The sequence below is a fragment of the Mustela erminea genome, chromosome 14 (genome assembly GCF_009829155.1).
Source record: "Mustela erminea isolate mMusErm1 chromosome 14, mMusErm1.Pri, whole genome shotgun sequence".
NCBI lineage: Eukaryota > Metazoa > Chordata > Mammalia > Carnivora > Mustelidae > Mustela > Mustela erminea.
The window spans coordinates 35,099,894-35,113,726 of record NC_045627.1 but is presented as its reverse complement, the minus strand read 5'-3'; the positions used below and the strand labels follow the sequence as shown (position 1 = coordinate 35,113,726).

General features: G+C 41.2%; 1 protein-coding gene across 6 annotated transcripts in view; it reads left to right on the top strand.

Moving 5' to 3' along the window:
* DNA2 (DNA replication helicase/nuclease 2) overlaps positions 1-13,833 on the top strand; it is a 58,670-nt gene that overhangs the window by 5,468 nt on the left and 39,369 nt on the right. For all 6 annotated transcript variants that reach the window (XM_032313303.1, XM_032313300.1, XM_032313299.1 and 3 more), the window contains exons 3-5: positions 284-467; positions 3,988-4,133; positions 11,066-11,197. In XM_032313303.1, coding sequence (XP_032169194.1) covers positions 284-467; positions 3,988-4,133; positions 11,066-11,197 — 462 coding nt within the window. The remainder of the gene's footprint in view (positions 1-283; positions 468-3,987; positions 4,134-11,065; positions 11,198-13,833) is intronic.

Genomic DNA, 13,833 nt, shown 5'->3' with positions numbered 1-13,833 from the left:
GATTTGGTAGCTTTTGTGTTAGATGATGCTAACATTAAGCAGTTTTCCTTTTTGGTATTTCAGGAAGACCCCTGAGTATTCTCAGGTATATTTCAAAGGTAGAAAGGAGTAGAGTGACTAGGAGAAGATTCAAAAGACTACATCCTAGTGTTAGATTTTTTTGAAAGACCCAAAAGTTTACAGATACCCTTCCTTTAGATAAAATATTTGTTTACTTTTTGAGGCTTCTTTAATATGTTTAAATGTAGGAATCTAAACTATGTATACTATGCTTTATTTGTAGGTGCTCTGTACCAGTGGAGCCAGGGGACATCATTCATTTGGAGGGAGACTGCCTATCTGATACTTGGATAATAGATGAAGATTTTGGATATTTGATTCTATATCCAGACATGCTGATTTCTGGCACAAGCATAGCCAGTAGTATTCGGTGTATGAGAAGAGCTGTCTTGAGTGAAACTTTTAGGGTGAATAATATTAACAGCTGGTGTTTCTACGGGTATTAGAGTTACAGAGCACTTTCACACTTTCAAAAAAAATTCTTTTTAAAATTTATTTACTTGACAGAGAAAGAGAGCACACAAGCAGGAGGAATGGCACGCAGAGGGAGAGGGAGAAACAGGTTCCCCACTAAGCAGGGAGCCTGATGGGCTCAGTCCCAGGACCCTGGGATCATGACCTAAACCAACGGCAGACACTTAACTGACTGAGCCAGCCAGGCGCCTGATAACACTTTTTTTTTTTTTTTTTAAGTAAACTCCCATGTGTCCATTTTGTTGTTCTCAAACATTCTATTATTTTGCAAGTAAATGAAAGCTGAAGATATTTAAAATATAAATATAATATCTTTATCATACATAATACAAAGAATCGTAATTCCTTAAATTAATATAATGCTCAATTTTCTGTAATATCTTTTTATTATTTCTTATTTTTATTATATGTGCTGCCGAAGCGAGCACATTTCTTATTTTTATTGTTTAGAGAGAAGGGGAGTGCTTGCGGGGTTCGGGGGGTGGGGGGAAAGGGAGAGAGAATCTCAGGCAGGCTCTGTGCTCAGTGCCAAGCCAGACACGCTCCATCTCACAACCCTGAGATCATCATCTGAGCTGAAATCAAAAGTTGGATGCTTAACCGACTGAGCCACCCAGGTGCCCCTGTAATGTGTTTTATTGAAAATATCTTTTTAGGGGGACCTGGGTGGTTCAGTGGATTAAGTGTCTGCCTTCAGTTCAAGTCATGATACTGAGGTCTGGGATCGAGCCCTGAACTGGGCTCTCTGCTTGGTGGGGAGTTTGCTTCTCTCTCTCCCTTTGCCCCTCCCCCTTGCTCATACTCTTTCTCTTGCTTGTGCTCTCTCTCTCTCAAATAATAAATAAAAGCTTTAAAATTTTTGTCAGAGGGAGAGAGAGAACACAAGCAGGGGGAGTGGCAGGCAGAGGGAGAGGGAGAAGCAGGATCCCCGCTGAGCAGGGAGCCTGATGCAGACTGATCCCAGGAGTCTGGGAGCATGACCGGAGCTGAAGGCAGGCCCTTAATTGACTGAGTCACCCAGGCGCCCCAAGAAAATATCTTTTTATTCAGTTGTTTTATTAGAATTAGTCAGAATCCAAAAGATCCAAGATCTTTTTCTTTTTCTTCCTTTTTAAAAAGATTTTATTATTTTTTGAAGATTTTATTTATTTGAGAGAGAGAGAGCACATGGGAGGAAGAGACAGTCTGAAGCAGACTCTGTACTGAGTGCAGAGGGCCCTTTGCAGGGCTTGATCATATGACCGTGAGAGCATGACCTGAGCAAATACCAAGGGTCAGATGCTTAAGCAACTGAGCCACCCAGGCATCCCTTAAGATTTTATTTTATTTTATTTTTATTTTTTTTTTTTTTTAAAGATTTTATTTATTTATTTGACAGAGAGAGATCACAAGTAGGCAGAGAGGCAGGCAGAAAGAGGAGGAAGCAGGCTCCCTGCTGAGCAGAGAGCCCAATGTGGGACTCGATCCCAGGACCCTGAGATCATGACCTGAGCCGAAGGCAGCGGCTTAACCCACTGAGCCACCCAGGCGCCCCAAGATTTTATTTTTTATTATTTTTAAATTATTTTTATTTTTTTAAAGATTTTATTTATTTATTTGGCAGACAGAGATCACAAGTAGGCAGAGAGGCAAAGGGGGAGGTGTGGAAGCAGGCTCCCTGCTGAGCGGAGGGCCTGATGTGGCGCTTGATCCCAGAACCCTGAGATCATGACCTGAACCGAAGGCAGAGGCTTAACCCACTGAGCCACCCAGGTGCCCCAAGATTTTATTTTTTTTAAGTAGTCTCTAATCCCAACATAGAGCTTGAAACTACAACCCCAAGATCAAGATTTGCATGCTTCTCTGACTGAGCCAACCAGGTTCTTCCAAAAAAAATTTTTTTGCATTATGTTTGGTTGGTATGTCTCCCTCTTTGCTTCAGTACCATTTGTTGAAGAACCTGGGTTTTTTTTTTTTTTTTTTTAAATATTTTATTTATTTATTTGACAGAGAGAAATCACAACTAGATGGAGAGGCAGGCAGAGAGAGAGAGGGAAGCAGGCCCCTGCTGAGCAGAGAGCCCGATGCGGGACTCGATCCCAGGACCCTAAGATCATGACCTGAGCCGAAGGCAGCAGCTTAACCCACTGAGCCACCCAGGTGCCCCAAGAACCTGGGTTTTATTTGTTAAAAAATTTCTTCTTTTCAGGGTATTTTTAAAATTATACAATTTATATGTATATAGAAATCCAAAAATAACAGCTGAGCAAAAAGAAAAAAAAAGAGAAGGAAAAATCCCTAAATAGACATTTTCTAATAGTCTTAGTTGTCAATTAATTGTAGTTTTAAAAAATCAGCTTTATATTTTCATTTGTGGGTAAGGGCTATCAACTTGTCTTTTAACTACATTTTATAAGTTAGCCCTGAATATTTTTTAATTCTTAAAAACTTTCTATTTTAAGTACTTAGGACTCACAAAGAACTTGCATAAATAGTACAGAGAGTCCTCTGTAAATTAATTTTTAAGATTTCTGAAGCGTGTCTTGGTGGCTTTATTATATCTTTAAGAGGAAGGTCTAGGCTAAGAATAGAGTTAATTGAGAAATATGGTGTCTTTTTTTAAAATACTGGTTCTTTCTGAGTGGAGGGAACATTTTTGACAAGTTCCCTTGTCAAAAATCTTTGTTGTAAGTTTTTGTTTGTTTTTTTAAGATTTTATTTATTTGACAGAGAGAGACACAGAGAGAGGGAACACAAGCAGGGGGAGTGTGAGAGGGAGAAGCAGACTCCCTGCTGAGCAGAGAGCCTGATACAGGGCTCAATCCCAGGACCTGGGAATCATGACCCAACCTGAAGGCAGACGCTTAATGACTGAGCCATTGAGATGCCCTGAAGTTTATGTTTGATAATATCTTTTACTTATATGAATTTATGAGCTATGACTGCATTTTATTTGAGTAGATTATAAAGTGAAATTAGAAAATAATATGTTAAGCATTTGAGAATACATTGAAATTTTACATATAGGTTATTTTTAATGTTTTCAAAATGGAAATCACTGATTAAAAAGAACATGCTTGTAAAATCAAGTAATTGTGAATAGAAGAAAGTAAAAGTTGGGTGCCTGGGTGGCTCAGTCAGTTGAGTGTCTGCTTTTGGCTCAGGTCATGATCTCAGGGTCCTGGGATCCAGCCCTGCATTGGGCTCCCTGCTCATGGGGAGTCTGCTTCTCCCTCTCCCTCTCCCCCTGCTTGTGTACTCTCTTCTCTCTCAAATGAATAAATTAAAAAAAAAAAAAATTGAAAGTGAAAATCATCTATAATTTTACTCACTAGAAAAAAGTTATTTAATATTTTGACATTTGTCTCACCTGTGCACTTTGGCTGTGGTGATCTAATAGGATAGGTAATAAAATATGGGATCGTGTCTTTAATATGTTTTGAAATAAAATGTATGATTTTTTTTTTTAAATAGAGCTCTGATCCAGCCACGCGCCAAATGCTTATTGGTACAGTTCTTCATGAAGTATTTCAAAAAGCAATAAGCAGTAGCTTTGCCCCAGAAAAGCTACAAGAATTTGCTTTTCAAACTGTTCAAGAAATAAGGCATCTCAAGGAAATGTAAGTAGTTACAACATGTGCTATAGGTACTATTTTATTATAGAGAATTCTCTCCTGGAATCCATATGGTATTTCGTTATTAGACTATTAAATATAAATCAGAATAATACTAGAATTGCAAGTTCAGGGTTGTAGTACCCCACTGCAGTTCTGTGATGATCTTCTGAAATTGCAGAATAGAAACTCTTGAGCTAAAAATATCTGTACACGTGCACAATAGACTCCAGCTGCTCTCCAAGAGTGTCAAAAACATTTTGCTTTATTTCTAGAAATGTGACATACTATAAATTGTATGGGTTTGGGAGTCAGATGGACCTAGTTTTAAATTTTAGCTTTGCCAGTTTTAGGTTTGAACAGGTTACCTAAAGATTTTGAAAAAGGCGGTAATACCTATTTTGCAAAATTTTTATGACAGTGGAGAGAATATACGTAAACCCACAAATGGCTAATCATTGACATTTATGAGTGACTACATGCAGAGAGGTTGGCATATTCTGCTTCTTTGAATATTTGAATAACAGAATATTGGCATATTCTATTTCTTTGTGACTCTTATTGCAAACCGTGTTTTTTCACAGGATTATTTTTATTAGGGGTAATTTTGATTTCCAGACTAGTTGATGTAAACCTTTTCCCAGATGTAATTCTCTTTCCCAGTTTATTTATTTATTTAAAAAAAGATTTATTTGTTTATTTATTTATTTGACACAGAGAGAGATCCCAAGTAGGCAGAGAGGCAGACAGAGAGAGAGGGGGGAAGTAGGCTCCCTGCTGAACAGAGAGCCCCATGTAGGCCTTGATCCCAGGACCCCGGGATCATGACCTGAGCAGAAGGCAGAGGCTTAACCCACTGAGTCATGCGGTAACCTCTTTCCCTGTTTATATGGAAAAAATGTGTTCCAGAATGCCATACAACTGATTTACTAATGCCATATGATCTATTGTCCTAAAAATTTTTTCTTTTGTTTTTCTTTTTTTCTTTTTAATTTTTATTTATTTATTTGAGAGAGAGAGAGAATGAGAGAGAGAGAGAGCATGAGTGGAAAAGGTCAGCAGGAGAAGCAGACTCCCTGCCCAGCAGGGAGTCTGATGTGTGACTTGATCCTGGGACTTCAGGATCATGACCTGGGCTGAAGGAAGTCTCTTAACCAACTGAGCCACCCAGGTGCCCCTCTTTCTTATTTTTTTTTAAAGAAGATTTTATTTATTTATATGAGAGAGAAAGAAGAGGAGAGAGCGGGAATGGGGGGAGAGGCAGAGGAAGAAGCGGACTTCCCACTGAGCCAGGAGCCCAATATGGGACTCGATCCCAGGACCTGGAGATCAGGACCTGAGCTGAAGGCAGATGCATAAACAACTGAGCCACCCAGGCACTCCATCCTAAAAACATTTTAGAACCCTGATGTGTGTCAGGCCCTGTGTTCAGTGCTTTTAGTCCTCTTATATGATCCGTTATAAATGAAGAAACACTAACACAGAGAGATTGTGCCTTGGTCAAGGTTTTACTGTAAAACAGATATTTTGCTTTTTTAAAATAGAAATGTCATATATATAAAGTAACTTACCTTTTTTTCTTTATTAAGTTTTTAATTATACTTCCAGTATAGTTAACATACAATGTTATATTAGTTCAGGTGTACAGTGTAGTGATTTAGCACAGCCACACATCACCTTGTGCTCATTGAGATAAGTGGAGTCTTAATCTCCTTCATCTATTTTACCCATTCTCCCACCCACCTCCTCTCTGGTAACCATCAGTTTGTTCTTCACAGTTAAGAGTCTGTTTTTGGGTCAGGGCCTTTTTTTCCCATTGTTGGTTTTTATTGTTTTTGGTTTTGTTTTTTTTTTTTTATTGTTTCTTAAATTCCACATATGAGTGAAATTGTATGGTATTTGTCTTTCTCTGACTTCCTTCGCTTAGTGTTAAACTCTCTAGGTCCATCCATGTTGTTGTAAAAGGCAAGATTTCTTTCTTTTTTTATGGCTGAGTAATATTCCTCTGTGTGTGTGTGTGTGTGTGTGTGTTTGTGTGTGTGTGCGTGTGCGCTCACGCACTCTCTTGCCATCTTTATCCACTTATCTATTGATGGACACTTGGGCTGCTTCAACAATTTGTCTATTTTAAATGCTGCTATAAGCATAGGGGTGCATATACCCTTTGAATTAGTGTTTTTGAATTCTTTGGGTAAATACCCAGTAGTGTGATTCAGGATCAAAGGGTAGTTATATTTTTAATTTTTTTGAGGAACCGCCATACTGTTTCCACTGTGGCTGCACCAGTTTGCATTTTCACCAATAGTACATAAGGGTTTTTTGGGTTTTTTTCCCCACATTCTTGCCAACACTTGTTTATGGCATTTCAGAGTTTTAATTTTTTTTGTCATACTCTAATCAACACACAGTGATACCTGTTGTGTGTTGTATTGATCATTGCCCTGAAACAAATCACATCAAAACTTAGTAGCTTAAGGGGCGCCTGGGTGCCTTGGTCAGTTAAGCATCTGCTTTCCTCTCAGGTCGTGATCTCAGGGTCCTGGATCAAGCCCCACCTTTGGCTCTCTGCTCAGCGGGGAGCCTGCTTCTCCCTCTCCCCCTGCCTGCCACTTTCCCTACTTGTGCGCACTCTCTCTCTCTGTGTCAAATAAAACAAACAAACAAACTTAGTAGCTTAAAAAAAAAACCATAGTGGCTTAAATGACAAGTATCTAATTAATTATCTCATAGTTTCTATAGGTTAGGAATTCAGAGGTGCCTTAGCTGGATGGCTTGGGCTCAGGGTCTCCTGTTTGGAGCTGCAGTCCTTTTTTTTTTTTTTTTTAAAGATTTTATTTATTTATTCAACAGACAGAGATCACAGGAAGGCAGAGAGCCAGGCAGAGAGAAAGAGACGGGAGGAAGCAGGCTCCCCGCAGAGCAGAGAGCCCGATGCGGGGCTCGATCCCAGGACTTGGGATCATGACCTGAGCCAAAGGCAGAGGCTTTAACTCACTGAGCCACCCAGGCGCCCTTGGAGCTGCAGTCCTTTGAAGGGAGGATCTGTTTCCAAGGTGGTAACAGTCATGGCTGTTGTCATGAGGCTTCAGTTTCTTGCCATGTGAGTCTCTCCTACAACACAGCAGCTGCTATTTCAGATTAAAGGGTCTAAGAAAGTGTGCAAGCAGGAAGCTGTAGTGACCCTTTTTTAAAGTAAACTCTACCCCACGTGTGGGGTGAAAACTCACCACACCAAGATCAAGAGTTACATGCTCTACTGACTAAGCCAGTCAGCCGTCCCATCAAGAGAAAACTTATTTTTTTTTTTTAAGATTTTGTTTATTTATTTGACAGAGCGAGATGCAGCGAGAGAGGGAACACAAGCAGGAGGAGTGGGAGAGGGAGAAGCAGGCTTCCCGTTGAGCAGGGAGCCAGATGCCATCGGACCCCAGGACTCTGGGATCACGACCTGAGCCAAAGGCAGACATTTACTGACTGAGCCACCCAGGCACCCCAAGAGAAAAATTTTTAAAAATTCCCAGACCCTAAAACAACAGGTTGAAAGTTCTTTTCTACCCTCTCATAGGTCCTTCTACCTTATTATAGATCTTAGAATAGATTTTTAAAGATTTATTTATTTGTCAGAGAGAGCGAGCACAAGTAGGGAAGCTATAGGCAGACGTAGAGGAAGAAGCAGCTTCCCCGTTTAGCAAGGAGCCTGATACGGGACTCTATCCTAGGACCCTGGGATCATGACCTGAGTCAAAGACAGCTGCTTAACCGACTGAGACCTTTAGATGTCACTTTTTTTGTTTGTTTGTTTTTAAATACAGGTTCCAGTGTGGAGCCCAGCAGGGGCTTAAACTCACAGCCCTGAGGTCAAGGACTGAGCTGGGATCAAGGGTTGGATGCTTTTTTTTTTTTTTTTTAAGATTTTATTTATCTGTTTGATAGAAGACACAGCGAGAAAGGGAACACAAGCAGGGGGAGTGGGAGAGGGAGAAGCAGGCTTCCTGCCAAGCAGGGAGCCTGATGCAGGGCTCTACCCCAGGACCTTGGGATCATGACCTGAGCCGAAGGCAGACGTTTAATGACTGAGCCACCCAGGCGCCCCAAGAGTTGGATGCTTAACCCACTTAACCCCCCAGGTGTCCCCAGATTTTTATCTTCTATGCTTTACCTTCTTGTTAATACCTATAAAAGTCTAGGCTCGGAGAGCCTACCTTAAGTATCTTAATAATTTCAGGAAAGACCAGGCTGTTAAATGTTGTTTTTCTGTGACTTGGCTAAAATTAAAAAGGGAGAATTTAAATGCAGAAGATGTTAAATAACCAGTATGGACTGGTTTGGAAATTTTAAAGGGTCTACTCTGTAAAAAATAAAACACTGGGAAGAATTTACCTAAGGACATCATGACAATGAAGAATGGCTCCAAAATGGTTGGAGAAAGTTATTTAGGAAAAGATTACCCAAATGTGTAGATGTTTTTTAAAATAATGAATTATTATTCCTAAAAAGGTTTTAAATTTGTATATACCCTATTATGGGAGTATAAGAGGCTCTCTGGTACAAACTAAGTCCTTTTTCCCTGCATCCTCCTCGTCACGTAGTTCCTCTTCCCAAAGGCAGCTACTGGTTTTGGTTTCTTTTTTTAAGATTTTGTTTATTTGACAGAGAGCAGAAGTACGGGGAACAGCAGGCAGAAGGAGAAGTAGGCTACCTGCTGAGTAGGGAGGCTGATGAGGGATCCAATCCCAGGACCCTGGGTTTATGACCTGAACTGAAGGCAGACACTTAACTGACAGAGCCATCCAGTTGCCCCAAAGGCAACCACTGTTACCAGTTTCTTGTATGTCATTTTACAGAGATTTCAAGTGTTTATATGTGTGTGTGTATGTGTACATACATATTTTTTGTTAGGTAAATTGTAGAATACTGGGGCACCTGAGTGGCTCAGTGGGTTAAAGCCTCTGCCTTCGGCTCAGGTCATGATCCTGGGGTCCTGGGATCGAGCCCCGCATCGGGCTCTCTGCTCAACGGGGAGCCTGCTTCCCCCCGCCCCGCCCCGCCTGCCTCTCTGCCTATTTGTGATCTCTGTCTGTCAAATAAATAAATAAAATCTTAAAAAAAGAATTGTAGAATACTATGTATGTTATTGTGCACTTAAAGGTTAAGTGTGGTGATCATTCCTTGGTAGTACTTACTGAGCTTTTTTTTTTTGAGAGAGAGAGCATGGGTAGGGGGTGGTAGGGGCAGAGGGAGAGGGAGAGGGAAAAACTTAAACAGGCTCTACACCCAGCCCAGTGCCAAGCCTGCTGTGGGGCTTGATCTCATGACCCCATGGTCATGACCTGAGCTGAAATCGAGAGTCTGACGCCCAACTGGCTGAGCCACTCAGGCACCCCTGAGCTGTCTCAATTTTAATTAATAATGGTGTAATATTTCATTGTATGGATGTACTGTAATTTATTTAAGTATCCCCCTGGCATTTCAGTCTTTGCATTTATTAGCAATCATGTAAGAAACACCTTTAGGGGCCCCTGGGTGGCCCAGCTGGTTAAGCTTTCAACTCTTGATTTCGGCTTAAGTCATGATCTCGGAGTCGTGGGATTGAGCCCTGCCTTGGGATCCGTGCTCAGTGTGGAGTTTGCTTGAGGTTTTCTCTCCCTCTCCCTCTGCCCCTGTCCTCCCTCTCTCGCTCTCTGTCTCTCCAGTAAATAAACAAATCTTTAAAAAAACTACCTTTATATATCCCTTATTTCATACCTTTGAGGCATATATCTGGCTTAAATACTTAGAAGTAGAATTGTGGGGCCAGAGAATATATGCCCTTAAAACATTTAAAAAATCTTTTTATTTGGAAATAATTTCAAATTTAGAGAAAAGTTGCAAGATTAGTGCAGACAGCACCCATATGCTTTTTACTGGGATTCACCTATTAGATGTGTGTAGATTCTAAGATTAAGTAGTATATGCCATGGTATACACAATAGGCTGTATACCATGATGACAGTACCTGTGAAACAGGCTGAGCAGGGCTCTGGACAGTCCAGCCTTCCCCTGGGCTCAGGAGCCCCCACTACATTGGGCAGCGCTGGTCTTGCTCACCTTGCCTTCAGGCCTCTCCCCACACAGCCCGGTGGCTGGGGCCTGCAGGTGGTGACATTCGATGTCTGTGTCAAGGGTCTTTGTGCTTGGTGTGGCGTCCAGCTTTTAGCCAAGGACTTGGCCAGATTTCAAGCAGCCTTTTGCAAGGATAACCCTTGCCTTTGGGCGTCTGAATATGTGATCATTTGGAGCTTTCTGGTATCAGCAATTGCTCCCCTGAGGAATTTCAGCTTGTCTTGCAGCTTGAGGTTGCTACTGTGCTCAGGAGAAGCAATTTTGGCAGAACTAGGTTGCTAATATTGTTTTCTCTGCTGAACCAGTTCTTTTGGAGGACCGTTAGGCCTCTGCTTTCTTCAGTTTTAAGGCTGAATAATATTCCATTGTATGTATACACCACATTTAAAAAAAAGATTTTATTTACTTAATTTTTTTTAAAGATTATTTATTTACTTATTTGACAGGCAGAGATCACAAGTAGGCAGAGAGGCAGGCAGAGAGAGAGAGGGAAGCAAGCTCACCGCTGAGCAGAGAGCCCGATGCGGGGCTTGATCCCAGGACCCTGGGATCACGACCCAAGCCAAAGGCAGAGGCTTTAACCCATTGAGCCACCCAGGCGCCCCTATTTGCTTAATTTTTAAGTAAACTCTTTCCCCAGTGTGGGGTGTGAGCTCACACCCCTGAGATCACGAGTCGCATGCTCTGTGCTCTACCAACTGAAGCAGCCAGGTGGCCCATATATATCACATTATATATCCATTAATTAGTTTGTGGATAACTTGTTTATTTGGATGTTTTGGTTCTTACTTACTTTTTCATGTTTATGCTTTCTTGTTTAATCTCTTATTTTGCAGGTATCGCTTAAATCTGAATCAAGAAGAGATAAAACAAGAAGTAGAGGAGTATCTTCCTTCATTTTCTAAATGGGCCAGAGATTTCATGCATAAATATAATTCAGCTGACTTACCCCAGATGCAGCTCTCTCTGTAAGAAACTCATTTTGTTTATATGGTGTTCATATGTTCAGATCAGGATTTTACTCTGTGTGTTGAAATACAATTTTTTAAAGGTCGAGTTAGTATAACTAGCTTTTTTGTTTGCTTATTTTATATGTTATGGTTCCGAGTGTCTTTCCAGGACAAAAAATAATCTAATGAATAGAAATTCTACTTTCATTATCATAAAATCTTCTGATTTTTATATATCAGTTTGTTTTTTTAAGATTTTTTTTTAGTAATCTCTATACCCAACGTGGGACTTGAACTCATAACCCAAAGATCAAGAGTTGCATTCACCTGAGCCAGCCAGGTGCCCCTGTCAGTATGTTTTTTAAATAAAATAACCAATTTATAGATCTTCTCGGGATTGTAATTTGTATGTATTTCTATTACTATCCTATATGGTCTGTGTCACATGCTGATTGTCCTGTGGATTTGTGCTCTATGTTTAAATACTGTGTTGAAGCATTTAACTCATTTTGGCATTTGGCAGTTTATTGGGTCTTTTCCCTTAAAGAAGCGTTCATGTAAGTTTATAAGTCATACATTTTTTTTTCTCTTTCATTTTTACTCATTCAGCAAGTGTTTATCTAGTGCCTAATATGTGCCAGGTAATGTTCTAGGTGCTGGGATTATCATGGGTGCTGGGGGGAAGCAGCTGACTTCATGATGTTTCTGTAGTACTGAACAAGTAAACAACAGACTGTGATAAATGCAGGGTAGAACAACACAAGAAAGAATGTGGAGTTGGTGGTAGTGGTGGTGGACATATTATTTCCAGTGAATGGTTGTGAAAGGCCTCTCCAATAAGATGACGTGGAGATGAAGCCTGAAGGAGATGAAGGAGGTAACTGAACAGCTCTTTTCAGGACGAGTGTTCCAGGCACAGCCCCTTGGGTGATGACACCTGCCAGTGTGGTGGGGGCAGAGCAAGGAGGGAAGGAACAGAAGTAGCCTTCTGGGGCCTCGTAAGCCATGTCAGGATTCTGGGTGCTGTTCTGATTAGATAAGAGGCTACTGGAGAGCTTGCTTGCACAGAGGGTTTTGATGTAATTTCCTGCCTCCCACCCCTCCCCCTTATCAACATTTTCTTTTTCTTTAAAGAGGCACAGCTTCCATTTATATAAATTTTCTTACCTTTTCTCAGTATTCTTACTATTTTATCGCAGGACACTTTGTGATCTGAAAAACTTGTTTAAGATTTGTGCATCAGAAACTTAGGAACCGTTAGTTCTTTGGACCAGTTTGTTGTTTAAAGTTCTCTGTGGTTCAGAAAGATCTACACTGAATCTGGATGTGAATCCCAGTTTTGCCGCAATTTAGCTCTGTAACTTAACCTCTCTGTGTGCATTAATCAGATTTACTTTATTTTTTTTAAAGATTTTATTTATCGGGGCACCTGGGTGGCTCAGTGGGTTGGGCCGCTGCCTTCGGCTTGGGTCATGATCTCGGGGTCCTGGGATCGAGCCCCGCATCGGGCTCTCTGCTCAGCAGGGAGCCTGCTTCCCTTTCTCTCTCTGCCTACCTCTCTGTCTACTTGTGATCTCTCTCTATCAAATAGATTAAATCTTTAAAAAAAAAAAAGATTTTATTTATTTATTTGAGAGAGAGAATAAGAGAACACAAGTGAGGAGTGGAGAAAGGGAGAAGCATGCTCCCTGCTGAGCAGGGAGCCTGATGTGGGACTCGATCCCAGCACCCTGAGATCATGACCTGAGCCGAAGACAGACGCTTAACCTACTGAGCCACCCAGGTGCCCCCAGATTTACTTTATTTTTATATGTTTTTTTATTTACGTGACCTCTCCACCCAGCATGGAGCTTGAACTCATGACCCCGAGATCAAGAGTTGCTCTTGTTACTGAGTCAGCCAGGCGCCCCCATCAGATTTCCTTTTTTTTTTTTTTTTAAAGATTTTATTTATTTATTTGAGAGAGAGAGAGAGAGAGAGAGAGGAAAGAGGTCAGAGGGAGAAGCAGACTCCCTGCCGAGCCGGGAGCCGGACAGATTTACTTTTAAAAGGATCATTCTGTCTGCTCTTTTGAGACTGCATTGTAGGATAAGGGCAGAGGTAGAGAGACTAAGTTGGAGGCTCTTAAAAGAACCCAAGTAAGGGATGTTGGTGGCTGAGACAGTGCAAGTGTGGAAGTGATGAGAATCAGTTGGACTTCAGTCAGACGTTAGTGGTAGAACGGATAGTTTTGGATTGGATGTGGAGTGTGAGGGAAGGAAAAGTCAGTAGTGATTGCAGGGCGGAAAATGTGATGAGAAGGATGTCAAGAGAGAATGGTAGAGGAGGATTTGGAGACAGGGAGTTAGGCAGCTGTAGTGAGGGGTTGTTCTATGAGGGGCACATAGAAATGAAATGGTAACCAGAGGCTTATGTGGAGGCTAAGAGAGCTTTGTTGTTTTGAAGATGGGAGCTATCATGTGCTCATGTGCTCATGGGGAGAATTCCACTGAGAGGGCAGAATTCATCATGAGAGATGGGAAAAGTCAGATATGTGTTGATCATGGCAGAAGGAATGAGAGTACACAAGTGGAAGGGTTGACCTATGGGACACTTATTTCTTGGCGTTAACATCTCAAGTGGAGGGGTGCCTGGGTGGCTCAGTGGGTTTAAAC